The sequence below is a fragment of the Gossypium hirsutum genome, chromosome A11, assembly GCF_007990345.1.
Source record: "Gossypium hirsutum isolate 1008001.06 chromosome A11, Gossypium_hirsutum_v2.1, whole genome shotgun sequence".
NCBI lineage: Eukaryota > Viridiplantae > Streptophyta > Magnoliopsida > Malvales > Malvaceae > Gossypium > Gossypium hirsutum.
In genome coordinates this window covers 8,443,096-8,469,025 of record NC_053434.1, presented here as the reverse complement: position 1 = coordinate 8,469,025, position 25,930 = coordinate 8,443,096, and the positions used below count along the sequence as shown (strand labels likewise).

The 25,930-nt window shown below is 33.2% G+C and overlaps 3 protein-coding genes and 1 long non-coding RNA gene across 10 annotated transcripts; all 4 read right to left on the bottom strand.

The window, feature by feature from the left end:
• On the bottom strand, nucleotides 1-6,723 carry LOC107957250 (NAD-dependent malic enzyme 59 kDa isoform, mitochondrial). 6 transcript variants are annotated; one of them, XR_005904799.1, is made up of 20 exons: nucleotides 6,349-6,723; nucleotides 6,096-6,192; nucleotides 5,708-5,829; nucleotides 5,450-5,617; nucleotides 5,243-5,371; nucleotides 3,919-3,979; nucleotides 3,681-3,784; nucleotides 3,522-3,605; nucleotides 3,288-3,394; nucleotides 3,064-3,163; nucleotides 2,569-2,676; nucleotides 2,265-2,330; nucleotides 2,046-2,118; nucleotides 1,869-1,955; nucleotides 1,656-1,710; nucleotides 1,501-1,572; nucleotides 1,106-1,180; nucleotides 901-1,012; nucleotides 541-655; nucleotides 148-192 (listed from the first exon to the last, which is right to left on the bottom strand). XR_005904799.1 is itself a non-coding variant. In XM_016892723.2 (19 exons), exons 1-19 carry the CDS (start codon nucleotides 6,478-6,480, stop codon nucleotides 121-123), a joined length of 1,815 nt encoding a protein of 604 aa, XP_016748212.2. In that variant the 5' UTR covers nucleotides 6,481-6,717; the 3' UTR covers nucleotides 1-120. The 6 variants fall into 6 exon arrangements, 2 of the variants coding, with proteins under 2 accessions (XP_016748212.2, XP_016748213.1); XM_016892723.2 differs by lacking the exon at nucleotides 1,106-1,180 and having other exon boundaries at nucleotides 1-192; nucleotides 901-963; nucleotides 6,349-6,717; XR_005904802.1 differs by lacking the exon at nucleotides 1,106-1,180 and having other exon boundaries at nucleotides 6,349-6,722.
• A 2,362-nt stretch (nucleotides 6,724-9,085) lies between these two features.
• Nucleotides 9,086-12,752, bottom strand: LOC107957253 (methionine adenosyltransferase 2 subunit beta). Of its 2 annotated transcripts, XM_016892728.2 has the most exons (7): nucleotides 12,530-12,752; nucleotides 11,258-12,450; nucleotides 11,022-11,184; nucleotides 10,737-10,924; nucleotides 10,278-10,401; nucleotides 9,842-9,972; nucleotides 9,086-9,511 (listed from the first exon to the last, which is right to left on the bottom strand). In XM_016892728.2, exons 2-7 carry the CDS (start codon nucleotides 11,480-11,482, stop codon nucleotides 9,380-9,382), a joined length of 963 nt encoding a protein of 320 aa, XP_016748217.1. In that variant the 5' UTR covers nucleotides 11,483-12,450; nucleotides 12,530-12,752; the 3' UTR covers nucleotides 9,086-9,379. The 2 variants fall into 2 exon arrangements, with proteins under 2 accessions (XP_016748217.1, XP_016748218.1); XM_016892729.2 differs by having other exon boundaries at nucleotides 11,258-12,752.
• A 2,040-nt stretch (nucleotides 12,753-14,792) lies between these two features.
• On the bottom strand, nucleotides 14,793-18,124 carry LOC107957254 (uncharacterized). The gene is made up of 7 exons (XM_016892730.2): nucleotides 17,924-18,124; nucleotides 17,216-17,550; nucleotides 17,000-17,093; nucleotides 16,473-16,594; nucleotides 16,125-16,277; nucleotides 15,429-15,527; nucleotides 14,793-15,147 (listed from the first exon to the last, which is right to left on the bottom strand). The coding sequence occupies exons 2-7, from the start codon at nucleotides 17,531-17,533 to the stop codon at nucleotides 15,091-15,093; spliced, it is 843 nt and encodes a 280-aa protein (XP_016748219.1). The 5' UTR covers nucleotides 17,534-17,550; nucleotides 17,924-18,124; the 3' UTR covers nucleotides 14,793-15,090.
• Nucleotides 18,125-19,006: 882 nt separating this feature from the next.
• Nucleotides 19,007-23,792, bottom strand: LOC121209713 (uncharacterized). Its single transcript, XR_005904798.1, has 2 exons — nucleotides 23,710-23,792; nucleotides 19,007-19,247 (listed from the first exon to the last, which is right to left on the bottom strand). It is a non-coding gene; the product is annotated as an uncharacterized lncRNA (long non-coding RNA).
• Nucleotides 23,793-25,930: the final 2,138 nt, after the last annotated feature.

The window sequence follows — 25,930 nt, the reverse complement described above, 5'->3', positions numbered from 1 at the left end:
TAAAAGAAAAAATAAAGTGGATTTATGATTATATTTTTCTGCCGCAGAACTTGGGGTCGGAGTCCACAAAGAAATAACCCGAAAACTCCAAATCAAAATTGTGACAAAAAGGAATAAAGACTACTTCTTTTGAACGAGCGGGCTATAATTAGGGTACCACATGTTTCGACGTACGTATTCCACCGTCTCCTCCTGCACCCATTCAGAGTGAAAATGCAAAAACAAATAAAATTACATAACAAAAACCTATTATTTCTGTTTCTATCTTCCAAAAACAACTTAGTGCAACTGTGAATAGACTTGAAATCAGTGTGCATGTTCAGTAAATTTGCTGATTTTCTCTTCTTTTCTTTTTTTAAATAGCAGCTTAATATTGAAGAATAAATTATAAATACTGAAACCCAAATCCAGGCTTAGTGAATAATTCTTCTTAAGGCATTGAGTTTTGTATATTTGCTATTTTACCATGAAAATCTAGTAGAAGTTTACTTGGGGGTCGGGGGGGTGAACCGAAGTAAAAAGGAGAAAGAAATTCCGTACTTTTGACATGTAGGCCAGTTCCTCAGGATCAACCTTTCCATATCCTTCCGCCACTTCCTCTGCAACAGCAGCTCGCACAACTGATGCCCCAACCTTAGCTGTGATATCTCGAATACTGCAATTATACACGAGTAGAATGAACTCGATGGAGAAGCTATGTATTAGAAAGAACTGCTAGTAATGGGTTATTTTCAAAACAAGGACCCCAAAACCATTCACCTTGCTAAATCATAAAAGCTTAAGCATTTAAAAACCGGGTGTCCATTGAAATTTTGAGTGTATGAACCAAGAACATAACAAATAATTTCTACCACCTTAAACGACAAGGAAAAATTACCAGTGAAAGCAAGTAAACGTTACCTATTGATAGATGGATACAAGATGCCCTTTTCGATGTCTTGGTCGGTCATATAAGATGCAAGGCTGCGTTGCAAGGATAGCATCTTATTCACTACTTCCAGAACAAGACTGTCTTTTAATCATAATAAAGAAAGAAAAAGTTCATTTTGATAAAAGCAGAACTGAATAGTAGACTTATGTAATCAATGAACATTTTAAAACATACACTGGTGAGTGGTTAAGTTCACACCGACACTGCTTTTAGTTATTAAAATCAAGAAATATGACCTGTTTGCGCATGCTGAAGTACAAGAGGGTTAGTCTAATCAGTGTATTGTCTAATAGAGTTTATAAAACAGAGATCTGAAGAATGTAGAATGACATGGGGAGAGACAAGCCTATACCGACAGTTTTTGGGGGGCTTTAATTTTGCATCACTAAGAAACTAAAGTCCCCATGCAGTTAGCAAAAGTTCTACAACAGCCAAAGTGATATTACAAATGATAAATTGGATAGTTATCCAAGCATTAATTATTATGAATTCTAGACTTCAACAATTATCAAAAGAGAGTGTAAGAACAAGAATGGAAGTAACTATATCATATTAATCATATACAATACCATTCAGCAGCCGCTTGCAACATATCATCGGTTATAATACAAGCACCTGAGAGCAAAGCTCCCAAACCGATCCTGGATCAAATGCAACAATTTTGAAACCAAAGTTAAGATCGTATGGTGAATAAAACAACTATAAAGCAGAAGATAACACCTACCCTGGGAACAAGTACATGTTATTTGCTTGATTTACATAACCCACTTTGCCATTACCTGCCAACAAGCAATGACTAATTAAGATGTAATAATAACCACTACTGGAAAAACCAGAATCATGTCCACAACATAGCCAATAAATGCTCCCTTATTAAGGAAAAAAGCACCAGAAGCTTGTAAATTTGTATATCTTTTAGACAAGATATGAAAGATACCAAGCTGGACATTTTCAAAAGGGCTTCCACTGGCAAAGACTATGTTTTCTCCAGCATGCTTAAAAGCTTCAACAGCAGTGCATTCAGCTATTCAATGGAAATGCAAATAGATGTCAAGACAAAATATCTAGTTTTATAAGGAAAACAAAACTGCATGGCAGGACAAGAAAAACAAACCGTTCATTGTGGGATTTGACATAGCAAATATAGCAGGTCTATTTGAACCAGATTCACGCAAAGCCTTAAGCACCTGTTTTTGTGCCAACACAGTGGTGAGGAACTCGACACAGTGCAGAACGTAAGCAGTAATTATAAGAAAATAAACATAAATTACATGCGAATAACAAAATAAAGATTATATATAAAAGAGAAATATAGAAAAATAGGAATTTCCACCTCTTCATTGAACACACCACCAACTCCAGACAAACCAAGAAGCACATCAGGTTTGACCTTTTTAACCTGAATAAAATTTGGCTCACGACAATTAGGTTATTATATATACATATAGGTAAAGAGCATCCATAACTTGTTGAAGACTGTACTTATAAAAACTGTAGCATAAATCAACTTTTTGTCACAATACACTCCAAATTCAGCACTGTCTGCTTTTCTTCTTCACACACAAGTTCATATAACACCAGCCTCGCAATTATACATGCTGCTGCTGCTGCTGCTCAAGCACTAACATTGAACTTACCACTTCAAGTAGAGAATCCCCATCTCTAAGTCCCGCTATCAGTCCAGGATCTTTTGCAAATGGTACTGCTGCTGGATCAAGGTTTTTCCTTTCTTTAGTGATGAGACCCTTAACCAACAACAAACAATAGACAAGTAAGTATGTACCCACCACATGAAGAATGCAATAAAAATTTACCAAAGGGTCAATTGACATGGAAAAAATTAGAAAATTTAGATTCCTAGAGTCAAACCATAATGATTTTCTCGTAGAAGTAAGAAACTAAAGAGAAAAAGAAAACTATGAATGAAGTAGATATCATAAAAAGAAATCCGCAAATGATTTTTCTAGTAAACATTTTTACATGATTAGTTCATAAAATCCACATCTGCATTACACAAGAGAAAGGACATTACATATCTAAAAGAACATAAAGGACATTACATATCTAAAAGAACATAAAAGGCTTTGCACAAATAGGATGAAAAAACCTAGGAAGGAGGTACAAAATTGTACATCTTTATCAAGTAGGAAGAATTTCTGTGCAGCTGTTTCTGCATTTCCTGTCATCCTTACAACAGCTTGAACAGCCATGCTAAGAACACCAAGCCCTGCACTGGAAGCCAGAACGAAAAGTTTTTATGAGAAATAAAGCTGTGAAGGAATGGATGCAAGGAGCCGTAGAAAAATTATGGTGAAAGATTGAAAGATCAAGCTTTATCTATAAGTTAGCCAAATACCTTCCAGCTCCCACCACAACAATCTTTTGGTTTGGAAAATCATCCAAAGATCGACCTTGTGCTCTTACAGTTCCTAACAATCCAGCAAGTGCAACTCCAGCAGTTCCCTAAGAGAATTAAGTACGCACAACTTTCTAATATTGGTGGCATTCATAGTGATGCTGCAGCAATCTAAGTTACACTAGAAACTAATCCTATCCATAAAAGTAGCAACTTGCTGGGCCAAGTGCTCACCTGTATGTCATCATTAAACATGCAAAACCTTTCCCGATAGCGTTTCAGAGTTTCAAAGGCCCACTTCATTTGAAAATCCTCAAACTGAAGGGGGTAACCATCAAATAAACATCATGGTATGAGCATAAAACAAAAGTCTCACTTCTGAAAGAGAGAAACCTGTACAATAGCCTTAGGCCAACGTGTTAAAACCGCTTCGATGAACTCATCAATAGTTGATAAATATTCTTCCCCTTCTAACCTAGGTTGTCTTAGTCCTAAATCTGTCCAAACCCCCAAAAAAGAAAAACATGTCAAAAGAAATCTCCACAATCGGTAAATAAAACAAAGAAACACCAAGCCTTTCATATGTTCCATTCTATGAACAAAAAAGTAAATAAGCACATATTTTACTCACAAAGTGGGTCTTCAATTAGCTTTAGATTGTTAGTACCAACATCTAGCATAACTGGGAGTATCTGTCAGAGACAGATATTGATTTAATAATTAAAGTTCTAACACAAGACAAGAGAGGTGCCATCACAAGAAAATGTTGAAAATGTAAAATACGATAATAACATGGAGCAAACTTTTTCAGCAAGATATAATCCACACACATACACACATTTTGCTCAGCCATAAAAATTATTTTAATAAAATTAAGTCAACCACTAGAATCGTGGGATTACATCATCAAAACAACAACATAAAACACCAACAAAAAACAAAAACACCCTTATAAAAATAGGAAAACACCAGTAAACCAACAACTCTAAAGGCGAACCAAGCAAAAGATCACCACCACGCATAAAACATACAAACAAGATCAAATCCCAAAAATCGCCTTGGCATTAGCTATTCTGTTGGTATCAAAATCAAGATCCTCCATCAGCATCTCAAAGACTTCAACCTTAGTGTGAAAAACCAACTCCTTGATATCATCAACAAAGATTAGTGATTACAAATAATACCTAGAATCTCAAACCAGCATGTCTTCGCAGCATACTTTATAGCTATGGAGCATTAATAAACATAATACAGCCATATGCCTAAACACCACCACTCTGATAGATAACATGATCATGCAAAACAAAACTTCATATTCAAGCTCGCAAAAACCACCTGATCAGACATTCAATGCAGCAAAACAAAGGAAAAGAATCAGCATTGACCCAAAAAATTCAGACCATATGGCTATCGACATTCTAAGATTTTGATCCATGCAACAACAACATATCAACTCCTTTAAACATCTCCAGATTCTTAAAATAAATAGAACTGCCTCCAACCCCAACCCTTCAGGCATACCATCTATTAAAATCAATTTCGCCAGAACACCAAAAACCACCTAAATTAACAAAACCCATAATAGCCACCTATGATCCTCTCTCTTGCTCAAGCATCATCAACTCCGAAATTATAACATCATCAGAGCAGCTAGCTTTAAGGCCTAAGCTCTTACCTTAACGCCGTGCTTCCACATATATAGGTGCAAGTTCATAACAATTGTCCACTCAGCCACAAATATAAGTTCACATGCATATAAGAGAGAACTACAACTGATGGTTAAATATGTCAAGTACAGTCAACACCAAAACACATGTATGAAAATGGTGGCAAATGGTTGATACAGGCCTAACTAATTGGTGTAAGTACAAATAAAAAAGTATAAGAAAAATTATAAGTGGCAGGCATGCACATGCATGCAAAAACACAAAAGGAAAAACAAAGATAGACCATACTCTTTGAGGGTTGAGACCAGCAGCTGCAACATACATATCAAGTTTTCCTATTGGTATTCCGATCCCGTGAACTCCAAGGTCACCAAGGCCAAGAATTCGACTGCCATCTGTCAAGACTATCATATCAACCTGTAAAACAAAAGCAAATTGAAAAAAATATTAGATCCTCGTGCAGTAAGCAATAATTCATAACATGCACAAACTTACCATTTGAGCAGGCCAATTATATATCATAGACATCATCTCTCCTTTATCCTTTGCACTGAAATACATTCCACGTGGGCGTCTAAATAATCCAGAATAATTTTGGCATACCAGTCCAACAGTTGGGGTGTAAATTATTGGAGCAAAATCTTTGATGTTGTCAATAAGGACCTGGAGCAATATTCAAATGATATTCAGATGATATTCAGAACTTAAATGTTTGTATCAATATATTACAAACTGAACGAGGAATAGACTTACTCTGAAATACAGTGTCTCATTCCTGTCATGCAATCTGTTTAAGATCCTCCATTTTGCTAATGCAACATGGCTAGTATCTGATTCACTCACAGTATTTTTCTCTAAGGAGCGGTATGATTCCACTACCGATTAAAAACAACGTCAAAATTAAGGCATTGTTAGAAATGTGGACAAGATCAAGCAGGCGGGAAAAATAATTCCTAAAAGAAAAATATACAAAAAAATGAATTTCGAAAGCTAAATAAATATTAACCAGCTAAATAAGAACATATATTAGCCTTTCATTTGGTAAACTTACTCGAAAACATTAACACTTGCAAATTTATATCTAAGAATGTTCTGCAAATATTAAATTGAAACATATCAGAAGGTTAGGTATCACACTTACTGAAACGAGCATATTGCTGCTCAAATGATATCACACGTGGCGGAAGGAGAACACGAAGCCCAAGTCGGTTCCTTTCCGTCAATGGAAAGCCAGTGTCCTGAACTTAAACAAGAAAACGAGAGCAATAAGAAAACAAAAGGCAATGTTCACTTTCAAGAAGCAAAGGAAAAAAAAAACACTTAACGAGTGCGAACATAACAATTTCATCAGAGACCATAGCAAAAAAAAGGAAAAAACAAATTGCTATAGTAACCTTATTGATCCAAGGATCATGAAGAATATCAGCTCCACGCTTTTGAATTATACAAGGACGAGGAATCACCGACGAGAAGAAACGCCTCGATCGGCTCAGTCTCGACGCCACAAACTTTGTCAGACTCCACATTCCAATTTCAATATCCAAATTCACCAAAAAAGGGAGAAAAAAACAGCTCACTGATAAAAAGAATAGATGAAACAAGGGTGGTTTCGTATTTAGCGTGTGTTGAGTTAAATATATAATTTTAATAAAGATTTATCGATTTCTATCATTTTCTACATTTTATTTATTTTTTATATTTCTCTCAATAATATCTTCTCAATACACTCAATACTTCTATCCGCGACGCAAGAGAATACGTGGAAGCGGAAATGTTGGAAAAGAGAGAGCGTTTGGGAGAGAATGCGGTTTGGTAGGAGTAGGACAGCCGAAGCTCATTTATTTGGAATATGAATACCTGAGCTTGAATTTGTTTTATTTATTCCAAGTTAATTAAATCATTTTTTAAACAAAAATTATAAATTTAAATATTTAAATTCCTTATTCGTAAAATATTTAACACCATCCGAACTACAAAGGAAATGAATTCAGATTAAAAAAAATTAATTATATTAAAAATAAATCAAATAACGTTAAATACCTAATATTTTATCATTGATTTGTAATCTCAATAATTTTGATAGATTATGTTCTACTGAAATGTTTGGACAGTTCTACTAAAAGGGATGACCAATTCAATAGGAGATTTTTTTCCATATGGAAAATCAACACCCTTTTGGGTTACTATTCCCCCAAAACAATTATCTACCATGGTAAATACCTTGTGATGAAATTCTTATATTATTACAATAAATACCCTGTGATGAAATTATCACAATAAGGAGATAGAATCCACCACTCCTAAGTCCTATCCCACAGATGGCATTCTTCAACCAAATACCTTATGATGTTAGACATAGAACAAGAAACTGACTCAGCTCCCATGGTAGATACAGCTCTTTCATTGCAGGTATCTTTAGACCATTTTTTACAGCTCTTGAATGTTATTAACTAGTGCCACTTCGATATCCTCTCAATATTCCAACCGCAAAATAATGTCAAGTCTTATAAAAACCTGAGCATACATTAAGTTTCTAGCAACTGAAGCACGAGGAAAATTTTAAATATGTGTTCCTTTAATATTTTTTTTCATCTAAAATCTTATTAATGTAGGCTTCTTAATATAAACATAATTTTTTTTAAATACATCTCTATAAATTTTTATGTCAATGACATAAAATGCCTCACTTATATCTTTCATATCAAAATGTCGAAAGAGAAATCGTTTCACATCATTTAACGATCACACATCATTAGCTGTAAGCAAAATGTTGTCTACATATAAAATTGAAAAGATAAACTTGCTCCTATTAACCTTATAGTATATACGTCAGTTAACAATGTTTTCAACAAGTACATAAATAGACTTCTTAAACTTGTGAACTTAATGATTCTTTGCATTTGAGATAAACACATTTTTTTATTGAGAAAGATTGTTTTCGCATCTATTTAATGTAATACAAAAGCAAAATGTGCAATGTAGTAATGATTGAGAAAGAATCTTTTATAGAAAAAGAAAAAAAAAATCTCCCTATAATCTATTACTTCCCTACGAGTAAATCCTTTGACAGTATTTGTTAGGATTGACTCGATTAAGCAATAAGTAAAAAGAAATTGAACACACAATTTTAACATGGAAAATCCTTTCCTAAGAGATAAAAAAACCACGAACAAAGATAATTTTACTATAATGGCAAAAAAAAAAAAGTACAAAAGATAGAAATAAAAACTAAATCTCGAAAACCCGAAAATAAAGAACTCTCAAAATGTATCATAAGTGTATTTTCTAAAGTTGTAAAAGAACCTATTTATAAGCTAAATTTATAGGTAAAATAATAAAAAAATAATCTAAACTAATCAACGTATGATTGAAATAAATAAATAAAATTTAACTAAAAAATTATTTCTTAAATTTAACTAAGAGCAATAACAATATTAAGAGCAATAACAATATTAGGCGATGAATATTTTTTAGCCTTAAAAAGACAAATTTACAGCCAATAGGCTTGGCACTATTAGGTAAGTCTACAAAGCCTCCAACTTGATTTTCCACCATAGAATTAATTGCATCTTTCATGGCATCAAGCCACAAAATAGAATTACGATTTATATTGTTTGGAAAAGTCATTACAAATATTGTTATTAAATTAAGTTAATTTCTTTATTTTTTATTTTTTTAAAGTGGAAATTAGGGTATAAATTTGACACATGAATTTCTTATATAATTTGAATTTTAAGTAATTGTCTTTTATTTGTTTACTTTTGAAATTGATCAATTTATCTAATTTTGGAAGCAAAAACTAAATTATCGTATATATCAAAATTATATTTTTTATTGAAAATAATCCATTTGCTAAAAATAAATCAAACAAGAAAGAGTATCTATCTCTATTCCAATGAAACATCTATTAACCAAGGAATACAAACATCTATTTTTGGGTACAAAGGAGGTTGTAATCTACAGATAGAAGAAAGATTGTATATTCGACTTTAGATCTCTGCTAGATGTTCCTCTTGCTTGGTAATGGTGGCACGAACCAATTGGCTAAACATGTTAGATGCTACCTCTCAAATGAACCAACCGGCTAAACTATGAATTCCAAATACAAATATCTATAGTTAGAAATGTAACTCTGTAAACATCCTCAATTCTTATTACAGCTTTGAAGGTATCTGAACAAATGAAGAGCTCTTTGGCTTTAGAACAGAGAGAAATAGAGAGAGGATGAATTGAGGTGCAACAGCCACCTTATCTTACCACCGGTATGGCATTCTGGGTACAAGTTTTTTGCTTAAACTTGTTCCTCAAGACAGCTATACTGGTGTTCTTTAATTATCAACAACAAATACCAGCATGACACAATTTTATACTACTTTTAGATGCCGAGTAGTTCAAGAAAAGGGGAAACTATCGATCTTACTAAACTCACAAACTTGCTTCAGCTGCAAGTGTCAGTTTAACACCATCTTTAAATGGAGTAGGACAAATATTTAGCTTCTGAACCAGCTTGGTGATATCCATAGATATATCAGCTGGGGACTTAACACCACGGTCAACCTGAGAAACCAGCACTTCAGTTACTGCAACCCGGCTAAGAAAATCCATCCAAATTAAAAGAGAGTAGAATTTTGGAACTGGAAAGGTTTTCTCCATTACGAGAGCATATTTTTATCAACCAACATTCTAATGGAGTATAATGAGCATGGTGAGGATTTCAGAACCACGCTGATGTCTGCTATTGAGTACAGAGAAAACCTCTCTAGAATTAGATAGCCTTGCAGGAAGGATGAATCACCGGACCTTAAATTAGGGATTAAACTATAGAGTTCAACAAATTTCTGTAGAATAACATTTTTATTTTCTACGGCTTTCGTAATGTATACTTACAGATGATGCAGACACTGGTTTAATTAATGAGGAATCATATCCTCTAATTTGTGCCACAGCTTCAGCCATTTGAACACGGGAAACCCTGTCTGGTCCACCAACATTCAGTAGCAACTGCATTTTCTTACCCTCTTGGACAAGCAACATAAGATCACAATAATTAAGTCATATGTATAAGAAAAAGAAGTACAGATGAAAATTTCTTTGCAGAAGTAAAAGCACCACAATGACTTGGAAAAGGGAGCAACCCCAGTTAAAAACGAGAAAATAGACAATAGATGCACCAAAAGAAAACAAAGCAATGGTAAATGATTTTATCATATTAAAATCTTCCTTTAGAATTGAAACTTTGAAACAGGAGACACGAAAGGACTAAAGGAGCATCTCACAATCTAGTATCAAAATTATCTAAGATGCACCGATAATAGGTTCATACCTGATAGCCATTTTTCAATCGAAGTCCGGATGATAGCCACAACATCCTTGACATATATTGGACAACGGTACTCATCATAAAAGGACTCCACTTTATCTCCTTTAGAAAGGACACCATCAATCCACTGCATCATGTTCGGTAAAAATACAATCTTGAATGGTAACTTATATAATATACTGCCACTGCAATCTGCGTGCTTAACTACTCATAAGAATTTCTAAGAATTTCCATCATACAAGAAGCAAAATGAAGCCAACTGTTATGCAAATAAGAATGGATGTTCTTCCTTCCAATCAATGTCTACTTAACCCCCAAATTTATTTGGATGGAAAATGGAAGACTCAAATGCCCTGTTATTTTCTACAGCATTTTCGATTAGCATCATATAACAAAAAACACTACTTCTCAAAAAAAGTGGAAAAGAGAGAAATATAACAAAATGGAATTCAGCTTTGGCACCTGAATAGGAAGAGATTTAGGAACAGGTGAGACAGTTTGAGGCCCAAATATAATACTACTTCTTAGAATAGCAAAATTTGACCACTTCTCAGAGATGAACTGCTCAGCTGCTACTTTCGATTTTCCATAAACATTAACGGGAAGAGCTTCATCTTCCTCCTTGTAAAAAGATTTTACTCCTTCATACACTAATGAGTAAAACCCACAAATTCAAAAACACTAAAGCATTTCAGACCTTATACCAATCAATTAGAATTCATTAAAATCAACAACAATATCCCTGACCTTGATCTGTCGAGAGATGAATAAGAAGAGTATTGTCACTGTGGGCAAAGCTTGACAACCAATTTACAAGAGAACTAGGCACATTGATAGATATAGCGGCATCAGGGTCATCCTCGCAAGCGCGAGGCACCGACAGGGCAGCGCAGTTAACAACCACATCAGGCTGCCATTGCAAGCTTTTAACAGGTTAGGATTTTGCGCTTAGTTGAAAGAATGAGTGGGTTTGAAAGAATCACCTGGCCAAATTGTTGAGAAATGGAATCGAAACCCAGTCCAGTTTTCAAATCAACGTGGAAATCGAAAGAGGTGGGAAAGGCAAGGAGCAGAGGCCGAGGAGGAAAGGAGTTGTAGGTGAATGCCAAGGCAAACGGGGTAGTTGCTTGGATCTCTGAAAAGCCTTGCAAGAGATGTTGCCCCAAATAGCCGGTGCCGCCCACTACTAACACTTTCTTAGCGCTCATTTCCTCCTTCCTAGATGATTGCAATTTCGGATGAAAAGAGCTGAAAGGTTTAGGCTTTATTTGTTTGTTTGTTTTTAATTAAAAAGGTTGAGGCTTTGGATGGGGGACTTGGGTTTTCTTTTTGTAGGTAAGAAGGTTCATCAAGGTTGGTACTTCCGTTGGTTGGATTCTGGAGATTGATTGAAGAAAACCCAAGGAAGGAAGCTTCTTACTATTTTCATCTCTATTTCATTATCGCATCGTTAGATAGCTATTGTAAGCAAAGAATGGCAATGGATTGCACGAGATCCAAAGTTGTAATCCCACTCAGTTTCAGCAAAGACCGCCAATTAAATTAAATAATAAAAGCCATACTCACTCTTTTTTTTTTCTTTTTTTCTTTCTTTAGTTTTTAAATTTATATTTTTTATTTTGCTAACATTACATACAAAAGGGAAACTTTTACCAAACCATTTTTATAGAATTACAGCAAGAAGAGAAACGAAAAATATTGCTAGATACTGAAAGAAAAGGAAACCAGTTGAAGTTTGATGATATGAAGTTGAGTCTGCATTTCTCACAATTGAAACTTTCAACACCCTTCTCAGCACCATGGCTTCTCAACTACTACCCTCTGGCACCGAGGAAGCTTGGGAGTTGGGACATCTCCATGAGAAACTCAAATTTCCATCCGATGTAGGATTAGTTCAAGGGGGGAAAAAAGCATTAATAACAAGTTAATATATATATTAAACTTAAAATACTGCAGACATGGCATAAGTTGTACTGCCAAAAGCAATTAACGTTGGGGGCTATAACTAGTTATTCTTGGAACCAAGTCTGTCTACAACTCTTTTCTCAGTCCAATAAAGAGAAATGAGAGGGCGCAAACTTTTACTGATTTATTGACTTCATCAAGTGAACTTTTCCGCATAAACAACTCTCCAGGCACCGTTGCTCTGCGCTCCACAGAAGAATGACGCTGTCATCTGAACAACATATGCAACAGTAATTAGTAAAGCATATGGCTGGGAAAGACTACTAATGATACATGCAGATACGTTTTACCAGGTTAGCATTTCATTTTTCACGCCATAAATCATACATACTACCATCCTTGTATCTGTTCTTGGGAAGCCATGATTATTCTGTATGTTTAGACTTTTAGACTTTCAAAATTCAATATTTTGCTTTGAAAGCGTGTGACATTTGAACATATTTACTCGATACTCTTCTCTTTTATTACTACAAAAAAAGGGGATAATCCCATAACGAACCACTAATGCCTACATTTCTCCCATAGAAGAGAATCTGAATTAATCTATTACCATATGAACTTAATGATTAAAATATTGTTAATATTATTTTATTTTAACTAGATTCGTTATCTTTTAATAACTCATCATTATCCTTGTAGTAGATATTGGATAAGCTTTAGGATAACAATTATTGTTTTGAATAAGAATAGTGATATGGAATCAAATGATTGATGCTTATGATATGGTTTAAATAAGATTTTCTTATTTTGTTTAAGCATTCAAATAAGCAACAAACAAAGCTTGTTCTTACACTTCTCTCAAAATTTCTTTCTTCTTTCTTCTTTCCCTTCCAACAATTTGATAACAAGAGACTTATTTGATCTTTAAAGGGCCTAAAAATCTTTAAAAAGTTGTGTTAGATGTTAGCTAACATTTGTTTGCACCAAATGGTTTCAAGTAGTTGTTTTTTGCCTTTACCACCTATTGTTTCGAGTGAAAACTATCAGATATAAGCTGTCAAAATGAAGACATATATGACAGTTTTTGATCATTGGATGTGGGTAAAAATTAAAAGGAATCACAAACTTCTGGCAAATCCAACTATGACCCAATTAAAGGGTCACCGTGAAGAAAAGGCAAAGAAATACGAAGCCAAGAGTTGTATTGAGTCATTTGTTTCTTATGAAATTTTCATTAGAATCTTAATATGTGAGAACAAAGCAAGCTTGGGGCATGCTCAAGGAGGAGTTCTAAGGCAGTGACAAGACTAAACAAATGCAAGTACTCAACCTCAAAAGAGGATTTGAAGTTTTGAAGATGCAAGAGTTTGAAACTCTAAAGGAGTACAAAGATAAATCCATGAAGATAGTAAATAAGCTCAGATTACTTAAAAACGAGACAAAAGAGTTGTAGAAAAAGTTCTTGTTAGTTTTGCTGAGAGGCTTGAATCCAAAATCTCTTCGCTTGTAGACTCCAAAAACTTGACTAAGATTTCTTTGGTAGAACTAACGAATGTTCTCGAGCCTTAAGATCAAAGGAGGGCTATTAGACATGAAGATTCAACATAAGGTGCGTTTGCAGTCAGAAGGAAAGGCAAAAGGCAACTGAGGACAAGAACAAAAAATTAGGAGATAGAAAAAATAATAATCCTAGAAACAATGGAAAAAAAGGTAAATTTCCACCATATTCACACTGCTGGTAGAGACCAAACATACAGTGCAGGTCTGGCAAAAACTTGGCTATGTGGTGAAAGTGTGCAAGAGCATAGAACCTACAATATCAAGATCAACAAGGTAGAGTAGCAGATATCCCGCTAGCAGAGGATGAACAAATTTTTGTTGCTTCTTATTATACAACAAAAACTTCCTCAAGTGCATGGCTCATTGATAGTGGATGCACTCATCATATGGCATCAGACATCAACTTATTCAAAGAGATGACAAAGTTACTTGTTCCAAAGTCAGAATTGATAATGGGAAGTTCATGGAATTCGAAGGAAGAGGAGTTGTGATAATTGATACACAGTCAAGTACAAAACTTATTCCAGATGTTTTATTTGTACCATAATAGATCAAAATCTACTTAATGTAGAACAATTGCTAGAAAAATATTACTCATTGGTGTTTACAAACAAAGCATGCATCATTTATGATCCATCAGGCCATGAACTTTTCAATGTTGTCATGAAAAGCAAATATTTCTCCTTAGATTTGGATCAATCTAGTTCATCAACCTGAGTTAATGAACCTAAATTGTGGCATAAAAGATTAAGTTTCTTGAACTACAAGGGCCTGGATCACATGCTCAACATGCCCTAGTTTGATTTAGGTAAGCTGGGCGGTTACAGCATCACTCACAAGTCACAACCCACAATCATACATTGTTTGGTTTGTTTCTTCTCCAAAAGGACAAGAACTGTTTAGAGATTGGATTCTGGAGATTAAGGAAGCTATTGCATTGCACCCGAGTTCAAAGTTGTAATCAGTTTCAGTATTAGGTCTAGGACTGATAATTAATTAAAAACTAAAATGATTCTTTAAATAAAATAATATTTTTCTTGGATCCGGATAGAGTGGATGAAACATAATTTTCTTGCTTAATTTTCTAAACCTTGGACAATAGTACACTTTTTACTTCATGAAAAATTATGAGTCCGGGATTAAGCCTATGCCAAGCCAGAAAATACATATTGGCGGTAAATGAATTGATGAACTTTTACAAAAGCATATTTATAGAACACCAAGAAGAAACACGAAAAATATTGCAAGTTACTGAAACAAAAGAAAGTCACTTTGAAGTTTCATCGTATGAAGTTAACTCTGCATTTCTCACTATTGAAACTTTCTCCACCCTTCTCAGCACCATGGCTTTTCAGCTACCCTCTGGCTCCGAGGAAGCTTGGGACTTCTCGATGAGAAACTCAATTTTCTGGCACACCATAGGATGTAGCATTAGTTCAAGGTTCATCAAGGGGAAACAAGCATTATAAAAAGAAAAGAATATATAAATAGATTAAACCAAAAAAGGTCATTAAAATACTGTAAATGTAGTAACATAATTTCTACAGTTACTCCAAATTGATGAACTGCTGAAAGCAATTAACCTTGGGGGCGATAACATTCATTTTCAGATCAACTAATTATTCTCACAACCAAGTATGCCTACAACCCTTTTCAAAGTGCAATAAAGAGAAATGAGATGGTGCCAACCTTTACTGATTTATTGACTTCTTCAAGTTTTTGCATAAACAACTCTCCAGGCACCATTGCTCTGCGCTCCACGGAAGAATGACGTGGTGAAGCTGTCATCTGAAAATCATATGCAATAGTAAATAGTTAAGCACATGGCTGAGAAAGAAACTTATGAAATACTACTAAAAATACATGCAGAATTTGGCCCAAAAAAAGATACACACAGAAAGGTGTTAACAAGTTAGCGACTCATTTTTCACGCAATAAAACATATATACTAGCATACTTGTATTTGTTCTTGTGAGGCCGTGTTTAATCTGTATGTTCAGACTTTAGACCTTCAAAATTTGATATTTTGCTACCGCTGTGTTTGACACCCGAACATAATTTTCTTTTCTACTCAATAGTTATACTTAAATATTTAAAAAGAAAGTTCAGATAATCCCATAACAAACCACCAAGGCCCACCTTACTCCTATCAGAAGAGAATCTAAAATAAACTATTACCATATGACCTTACATTCTCGACAGTAGAGTTGTAGATTTACAGGTTCCACTTTGCACCAAGCATTCGAACTAAATTGGAATTTGCTGCATTCTAAATCCAACCAACTTGAAACTGAAGACATATTTGTCTAAGCACAATATTTTCTCATGCTTACAGAGAAATGACATGATTAGGTATAAATTATTGAGGCTTCAAGTGAACATTACCTTCCAACTTTTGGCTGGTGATCTTAGGATTGGTTGTCCTTCTGTGAATGATGATGTCATTCGAGATGCAGTTTCCACTTCACCAGTCACAGTAGAAAGTTTCCAACCTCTACCAACTTCCTGTATAGGCTTTGCAGCTTCTCTTACAATGACCTGCAAGAAACATAAATTTGTGATTTTCATTCTCCACGAGGATGCCTTGCATGCACAACAGCAATTAAGCAAATCATTTAAGAATAGTTCATTGCACTTGTTTATGAGAATGAATCTCATCATTTTTCAAAGATTATCTTGGGAAAAAAAAATAAAATATAAAAAGATAACAGCATAAAAAATCAATTCCATTACCCTTCTCAGAAGTGCAGGGTTTGCAACCCCTTGAACCTGTAGTTCGTCAACAGGTGCAGCTTTTCCATGGGCTATGCTTTCAACTCTAAAGGTATGGATACCGTACACTGATTGCAACCACCCTGTCAAAACCAAAACACATATATCATTCTTCAGAAGGAACCACTTTATGGAAAGTGTAAATGGCTTTATGCCCAATTGCAGAAAAAACATACCATGAATCAGGGTAAAATAAAATTATTTTAATCACAAGGCTCTAGAGTCCCGCAACATAAAGAATGATCAAAGGATCAAATATTCAATGAATCATAGACAGTCAAGTTTTGTTACTCAAGTCAGTTGCTCAACCTCAGCACTTAGGCAATAATAAGTGGAAAAGGGGATTGTAAATACACATTATTGTTCCTTTCCCCCTGGCTGAGAAAACAATAAGACACAAGTGATCTCACTCACAAAATTACCCACCACATAGAAAAGGAAAGTAATTATACAAGAAATAAAATATCTAACAAGTGCAGAACAAGTACCTTGTTCAATTATAATATCAATCACCTTGGAAAGAGGTACATGCTTTTCAATTGTTATTGTGCCCCAAAAGGGTATGAAAGAGGGTCTCGAAACCTTCAAAATAATAAGAGGGAAAGGATTAAACTCAAAGTAAACTTATTTCTTATTGATATCCGCCATGAAGTTAAAGTAAGTTCAGGCCCTATATCTCTGCGAGCAAGGCACTATATCCATACCTCGTAAACTATTTCACTAGGTGTGACATAAAGCTTGCGTGATGAAATGTCCTTCTGAAGCACATATCTTCTAAAGGGCAGGTAGAGCAACATGATGATGCCAACACCCCAAGCCAAAACCAGCAATAACGATATAGAAACCCATATGATGGTGTCATACTGAAGATTATCTCTGGCGAGTTCTTCAAAAGAAGCAGCGTACAATATCGTTTCAGAACTGTCTAATTTGAAATCATCTTCCAGCGATTCAGGATCAGCGAGTAGCTGGTCCCTTGGTGACCGTTGTTCAGATAGACCATCAGCATGACCGAACAACATTCTCCTGTGCGCTCAAACTAATAAAAGAAGCAACACGAAGCATCAAAACTAATCCTATGTTCAAAAAAGTGCCACAAATTTGGAAAACATGAAAATTACAGAACAGTTTGAGGAAGTAATAGTCCTTTCAAGCCGACAGAAACAAAGCAATTAAAAAAGTCCCCCAAATATATTGCTTAATATAGCAAGAAATTTGCACTTCATCATGTCACCAATCTCAAATGTGCTCGTTCTTTTGGCTGAAACTAGCTACTTAGCTAGTCCTCCTTTTTCCAAAAAAGAAAAAGAAATCTAGGGAACCAAATAGTGGGTATACATTCGAAAAACTATGAAAAGAAAGAGCAAGTTGGTGAACGAGAATAGTAGAGAAAGAGAGAGACTTGTTATTACCTGGAAACCGAGAAAAATGTTTTGCAAGCTCCAACGTTCATAAAAAAGAAGAGTAGGAATTGAACCTTTAAGGGTTTTGAAATGAAATTTGCAGTTTTGGGAATTTAGTGCAATTTGGAAAACAAACAACCAGTCTGCGATTTGATGAATTGATGATCGTCGAGCAAACCCCCAAAACGGCACCAAACGTTCAACTAGAATGTCTAAGAGAGAAATGAGAAATGATTGGGTGTGGGCAGTCGTACCCTATTCTGCGAACGTGGCAGGCAGAGTAGATTGGGTTTCCAAGTGGATCGTTGTCTTCGGCAGTGGACCCACCAACTAAACCTCGTTCTGATCTTCCCCTGAGATTAAATCTTGTCCTCTATTTTATCTAAAAATAGTAAATAAAAGGGAACTCAAATTTTAAAAAGAAAACAATTGGCCCCTACAATTTTTTTACATTACTTAAACTGTTAAAATGTATTAAAAATATCTTTTTGATCTTAATTGTTGCCTGTTAAAGTCAATCATCTCTAATTTTTTAATTAAAACCACCATGTATCATAATCACAGTGTGGTATATAAAAAAATAAATAAAAATTTTAAAAATTATTAAATTTAAATAAAAATATAAAAAATACTTAAATTTTATTATAAATTAGAAACAAAAATTATTAAAAATTTGTAAAATTTGTAAAATTTTATAAAATTCATGAAAATTTATAAAATATATAGAAATATAAAAAATTATAAAGTCGTAAGAATATTATAAAAAATATAAAGAAATATAAAATTTATAAAAATATATAAAAATCATCATATTATTTTATATTTTTTTATAATTTTTATTGATTTTTATTTTTTATCATTTTTCACCACATGTTGCACATAGTTGGCAAGGATATTTTAGGTTTAAAACTTAATATTATCTTAATATTATCTTTTTTATTGATTTATTATATTTTAAAAAAATTATCATAGAAATATAATTTCTTTTGTATATGAAAGGATATTTTAATAATTCATAACTAAGTTGGTGTCAGGTTGACCTTCAACACCAATTTAATAAAAACTTAGAATAAGTAATGAAGATAATGTGGATGATATAGATATTTGTTATTGCATAAAAGTTTAGGGTGATTTCTCGTGACTATTCACACCGTAAGAATACAAATTCATGAATAAACAAAAAAAAATTACATTATTTCTCACTCTTTGTTTTTTTTTTCTATTTTTTCCTTTATAATATATGGCAATACAAACAACGCTCGAAATTTGCCCTTCCGAGGTCGAGACGCAACAATTAATTTTGTTTCTGAATTTGACCTCTTGCTTGCTCGACCTAACAAAATCGAAAAAGTTATTTCATTGATCAAAAATAGTATTTTCAGAATCAAACCAACAAGACCGGGAACTAGTTGAGGTACTGTCCAAAGATAGGGGTTGAACTAATTGACCTTCGTATTGATACAAACCAATTGAACTAATGTAATACCCATACCCGTACCTGAGACCGGGATAGGATACGAGGCATTACCGAAATTTTTAGAATAATTTCAATTAATTTATATTATTTAGTATTCATTTTCATGTTTCATGTAACATCCTTTTCATATATTCAATTCAAAATATCATATAAAATACGATACAATACTTAAATTTTCATATTTACATGCTCATTCAGGGTATCCGAACCTACCTGACTAAATTGCAGAAATACCAAGATTTAGGGGCATATTGGTAATTTACCATTTTCCCAAATTTCACCCAATCTTAAATTGATAATTTCATTCAATTTATTAATTTAGATAAAAAAACAATTTATTCCCTTCAATTTAGTCATTTTTGACATTTTTACAAAATTATCCCCTAAAGTTTTACTTTTATTCAATTTAGTCCATGAGCTTAAAACATGCAAATTAACCATGCTAACTGAATATTCATATATATTTTTCCTCCTCCTCCTCCTCTCCATTCCACATCCTTAATGTATATAACATTCTTGTAAGTACGATTTCACAATTTACTTATTAATGCTCACATCAATCTGTTCACACGAGTCATAGTCACTCAATTATTTATAATTCGAGCTACAGAGCTCAAAATTAAGATCCGTAAATTTTCCCTAAACTAGACTCACATATCATTCCACCATAAAATTTTAAGAATTTTTGGTTTAGCCAATTAGTACAGTTTATTCATTTAAGTTTCCCCTGTTTCACTATCCAACAGTTCTGATCTCTCTTCACTAAAAATTAATTATATCACAGTACAAAACTCGGATAATGTTTCCATTGATTTCTATTGAAAATATACTCATTAAGGATTCTAAGAATATAAATTTGAGACTCTAATTAATTTTATCCAATTTTTGGTGATTTTCCAAAGTCAAAACAGGGGAACCCGAATTCATTCTAACATTGTCTCACAAAATTCATTATATCTCATAATTTACAAATCCATTACTTACACCGTTTCTTCTATGAAAAACTAGACTCCATAAGATTTAATTTAATATTTTATTCATCTTCTAATTCGATTTCTACAATTTATGGTGATTTTTCAAAGTTAGTCTACTTCTGTTGTCCAATGTTGTTTTAGTTCAAGATGTTTATTACCATTTTTCCTCTAAATTTCAAAGGTCATACAATTCAGTCCTTGCTCAATTAGCCCATCTATTAAGCTAATTTTTCTTAATTAACATTTTATTCCATCATTCTAAACTATTACACAATCTTTGGAAATCAAAATTTTAACACTAAACCTTAATTCACAACTTTTTCACAATTAGGTCCTAAAATCAATTTCTATTGAAATTACTTGATAAAATCATCAAACAACAAAATCAAAGCTTCAAATTCATTTTATTTGATCATAAAAAGCTAACACTTATCAATTATAGCTTTTAATTTTGTTCATAAAATCAAAAACTAATGAATTAAACACTTAGACCTAATTGTAAAAGTCACAAAAACATAAAAATCTCAAAGAAAAGGGTAAGAATTGAACTCACGTATGTCAAAGCATGAAAAACCAGCAGCTTTTCATCTAATATCACAGTCACTAGCATCCTCGTATCATAGAATTTCCATTCAAAAGGGATAACCATACGTGTTCCCCAGAATTGAGGAAAACATAGAATACTCAGAAGAGAAAGATAGCCATCACTTTTATTTGATTGAATCCGACATACTCAAACATCAGTGCAAGTCTGACATTATTCCTCTAACTAATTCTGTCTTCACTAATCCCATACTATTCCATTATTATACTTTTTAGTTTCACTTTTGCAAGCTTATGCAACATATCTCTCGAGAATCTCATCGTATAACTCTATTCTGGTAAGGGGGCGAAGATTGTAAAGCCTCTAAACTTTTGACTCTCAAGCAAATACATATTTAACAACAATATAGCTTTACGCATATTGATTCAAACATTTCAAATTTCCAACTTGTTATGAACACATTTTCACATAGCTCAGTAATACATGCAACTTTATTTCGTGCGAATATTAGCTAAACATAAGTGAATTTATCATAACTCAAACTTTCATTTCTTTTTTTTCAAATTACCCTTAATGTTTTATCAAACTCCCATATTTAGTCTTAATCACTTGCCAATATTTATCAAATTGGAGAACGTCTTATGGTTTTGAGTACATCGTTTACTTGATGCCATAGTTCAACTATGGTCTTGTACTAGCTCTCATCCATCTGTATCGATGCCGTGTCCCAGACAGGTCTTATACTGACACATGTAACCGTGCTGACGCATGTCCCAGACATGTCTTACACTAGCACATCTCGTAACCGACGCATGTCCTAGACATGTCTGACATTGGCTAACATCTCGAGGCCGATGCATGTCCCAAACATGTCTTACACTGGCTCTCATACTGTGGCTGATGCATGTCCCAAACATGTCTTCCACTAGCCCTCGTCTCAATGCCGATGCCATGTCCCATACATGGTCTTACACTGGCACACAAATCTCATGTATTGCCATGGTCCAACCATGGTCTTTTCCGTCAATTCATTAGTGAACGATCGTACTCATTCCTTGCGTTCCACCCAATTTGATCTTTCATTACAACTTTCATGCTATTGTGACATTTATGATTCTGTAACTGAGATTATAAAGCATAACATTACTGCATCTTGACTTCATCAATCTAGACATAAATGTCAACCTCATGTATATACTGATTATTAATCATGCAATAAAAACATTCATACATACATTCTGTCATTTCAAGCAAATTTCTTTCTTTTCCTAAACACTTGGCCAAATCAAGTTGGACATTTAACATCGTATGAATACTAACATGCATAAAAGCGTTTTTTCAGAACTTAACTGTGTTTTACTCCACTATTTCACATTCTTTATCTCAAGAGTATCACATAATGAAAACTAGTTCATATAAAAAAAATCATGGATTTCTTTTCATACCTTTCCCAATTTTCAGCATATCATAAGCATGATTCAATAATCTCAACTTTACTCTTATCTCTATCAAGATTTGCTCGGTTGGAACTCATTCCTGTCTTAATCAACAGTTTTGTTAGGGCCAAGAGATATCACACTATCACGAGTAATACTATGGCACGTATAGCTAGACTCTCTTACGCTAGGTTAGCCCGAGAACCATCTAAACCATGCTCTGATACCACTATGACCCCTGTGCACTACAAACCGAATTTCTCCCTGTAAAAAATTCCAAAGACCATGCCGTTTATTTCCCATAAAAATAGACTTAAGAAGGAATCTATGCATGTAAGGTATAACTCTTAATAATTTTTGTACAATTTTTGGTGAATTTCTAAAGTTAGGACAGGGGATCTCGAATTCATTCAAACCCTGTTTCACAAGAATTCAAATATCACACAATATAGAATTCTTTTTCTTCCCCTATTTCTTTCATGTGAAAATAGACTCATTGAGCTTTAATCCCATATATTATTCTGCCTCTAACTCATTTTCCACTATTTTTAGTGTATTTTCAAAGTTACACTACTGCAGTAACTCAAATCTGTCAAGGCTAAATTACTCATTTATGATCATTGTTCACAAAATTAATACAACATCGTTTGTATAATCATCACCGAGACATTCATATCACATTTTCATTTACCATCTTACCATATTGTTGTTATGTCGAGTTTTCAACCCAAGGGTTAAGTACATACCTGTTCAAAGTATCCATTTCACAACATTTACCAATACGTCCCTTTCATCTCGAGTATTCCTCCATTTGAGTAGAATTTTACCCGTTGAACACATCGGAATATAATTCGGATACATGGAAAGTTTGCACATAAGTGCCACAAAGTAGCCAAGCTACCATGTAACCCGCCCATAAGTGAACTCAGACTCAACTCAACGAGCTCGGGCGTTCTCATCCATAAGTGAACTCGGACTCAACTCAACGAGCTCGGATGCCTAGTTACATCTCACGAACTCAGACTCAACTCAACGAGTTCGAACATTCGCATCCATAAGTGAACTCGGACTCAACTCAACGAGTTCGGATGCTCAACCATCCTAGTGACATGTCACTTGTATCCTAATCTATTCCTAAGGTTCAAACGGGATTTTCCTCGAACACATATCCTTGCCATCTTCCGTAAAATACCGAAATCAATACTCGATAGCACTTTATATTTAACAGATAATACACATAACTTGCATTTTATTCGAAAATAATCACAAAGCATATATTTCATGATAAAAATCAGCATATCATATATTTAGCATCAATAACTTAAAAATAACAATTATGCTACATTATTTACACATGAACTTACCTCGATACCACAAAGGTGAAAAGACATACTCGTCCATAAATCGATTTCTTTCCGTTCTAGGTCCAAATCTCAATTTTCATCATCTATAACATCACATTTAGCCTACCAATCAGTCACAATATTCATATGGGTCTAAAAATCATATTTTTACAAATTTTTATTTTGACCCCTAAACTTTTACATATTTGCACTTTTGCCCCAATGCTCGTAAATTAATTTTTATCACATTCCTGTACTCTTTGAGTCTAGACGAACCATTTTCATAACTATAGAAACTCATAATTTCAACTATTTTACACATTTACAACTCATTTTACAACTTAGCAATTTACCCCATTTTAAGGTATTTTCATGCAATTTCTTTCACAAAAGTTGTTTATTAGACAACTAGGACTCATAATCTTCCATAAAAACACAGCAAACAACACATTTACTCTCATGGTAAAACCTTAGACTCTTCATCATTTTGCAAAATAATCCCCTCTTATGAAAGCTTATGCTTTAGGGGTTCCAAAAATACAAAAATCATCAAGCAAAGACATTAAAATCACTTACAAGCAAGGGAAATATGTTGCTGAAATTTTCCAGCTTCAAAACCCTTTCTTTGCTGCATATTTCGGTGAAGGGGAAGAGAAAAATGATAGCTTTTTCTTTTTCTTTTTTTTATTTGTTAATAATAAAACTATTTTGTCTAATTTTGACTTTTCAACTATTTTGTCTCCCATGGCCGGCCATCACACTTTCAATGGCCTAATTTCACTTTAAAGACCCCCAATTTAAGATGCAAGGTAATTTAACACCTTTAGGTATTAAAACACAACTTTTACTTTTTACGCGATTTAGTCCTTTTTCGAAATTGGACTAGAAATCGCTAAAATTAATATACCAAAATTAACATGCACTTATAAAATCATATTATAACACATAAAATAATACTAAAATAATTTTCTTTGGCCTCGAAATAGTGGTCTCGAAACCACTGTTCCGACTAGGCCCAAAATCAGGCTGTTACAACTAAGCTAAAAAAATGAACTAATCTTCTCTATTTTTAAATTATTTTTATTTTCATGAATTTTTAAATAAATCATTTGACTGAACTGGATGAAGTAGCCAAACCGAAAGTTGGTAACTTGACTAATTTGACCATTGGTCTAGATATGAAGAAAGAAAGAAAAAAAGAAAAAATATATAAGAGAAAATAAAGCCTTTTTTTTTTTTCTTTTTTTGTCACATCCATATTTTTAATCGGTTATCTTATTCTTTAATGACTAACAAAGGTATTGTACTGGGGAAAAAATAGCTTTAAGTATTGCTATAAGTATTAAAATGAGAAAAAAGAGAGTATAATTTAAATATCGATATGTGGGTTAAGCTTTTTGTTTTTTAAAAAATAGATTTAACAATGTGAGAAAAAAAAAGTTTTGGATACCATTTAATAAAAAAAAAAGTTAAGGTATCAAAATTCCATCTTGTAATTTAATTGTGGGTTTTATTTAAACAAATTTAATTGTTAAAAATATTAAATTTTAGTTGACTTCATAAATAGAGCTTAAATATATCATTGAAAAATAAAAAGATTGAATATATAGTATTAAATTATAAAAATAATAAGTATTTCATAGTTTGAAATTTAATAAATGAAAAATATACAGGTACTAATCTTTTGTTTTCTTAAATGTAAAAGATTATGAGTGAAATTAAGTTAAATCTGATGCTTAGAACAAAATTAAACTATATAATATACATGTGCGTGAGATAAACAAATAAACCTTAAAAGCAAAGCAAAATAAAAATTAAAAGGAAAGCATTGCATTCCTTACCAAAAAAGCAAAGCAATACGCAGATTAAGTTTTAGCTTATATTGATATTTTTATCGGTGTAGAAAGATATGAGCTCAAGTACATTAAAATGTATTATTTTTCATTTAAAAATTAAAGAATAATTATAGATAATTCTGAATATTATATAAAAAAGAAGATATAATAACATACATCATTATTAATATTCATATCCAACCCACGTAAGACATAAACAAGGAGTAATACTCGCTTAAAATTATAAATAAAAATAAATGAAAATGTAAGAATAAAATATATATTTATTCTATTTAAAAAATAAAGGTATAATGATAAATTTAATTTTTAATGTTTATTTTTTTCGTCAACTTAATTATTATTATTTTAGTTAAATTTAATCATTAATTTTTTAAAAAGAGTTAGAT

What these genes read in the sequence shown, in the direction of transcription:
- LOC107957250 (XM_016892723.2), bottom strand. Translation starts at nt 6,480, where the DNA reads ATGTGGAGTCTGACAAAGTTTGTGGCGTCGAGACTGAGCCGATCGAGG. An exon ending in ATAATTGGCCTGCTCAAATG is followed by an intron (nt 5,372 to 5,449) that starts GTAAGTTTGTGC and finishes TTTGTTTTACAG; the next exon opens with GTTGATATGATAGTCTTGAC. An exon ending in CTGGTCTCAACCCTCAAAGA is followed by an intron (nt 3,980 to 5,242) that starts GTATGGTCTATC and finishes TGTCTCTGACAG; the next exon opens with ATACTCCCAGTTATGCTAGA.
- LOC107957254 (XM_016892730.2), bottom strand. Translation starts at nt 17,533, where the DNA reads ATGTTGTTCGGTCATGCTGATGGTCTATCTGAACAACGGTCACCAAGG. An exon ending in CTAGTGAAATAGTTTACGAG is followed by an intron (nt 17,094 to 17,215) that starts GTATGGATATAG and finishes ATTATTTTGAAG; the next exon opens with GTTTCGAGACCCTCTTTCAT. An exon ending in CACCAGCCAAAAGTTGGAAG is followed by an intron (nt 15,528 to 16,124) that starts GTAATGTTCACT and finishes TATGATTTTCAG; the next exon opens with ATGACAGCTTCACCACGTCA.
- LOC107957253 (XM_016892729.2), bottom strand. Translation starts at nt 11,482, where the DNA reads ATGAGCGCTAAGAAAGTGTTAGTAGTGGGCGGCACCGGCTATTTGGGG. An exon ending in TCATCTCTCGACAGATCAAG is followed by an intron (nt 10,925 to 11,021) that starts GTCAGGGATATT and finishes TTTACTCATTAG; the next exon opens with TGTATGAAGGAGTAAAATCT. An exon ending in AACCAGTGTCTGCATCATCT is followed by an intron (nt 9,512 to 9,841) that starts GTAAGTATACAT and finishes CTGGTTTCTCAG; the next exon opens with GTTGACCGTGGTGTTAAGTC.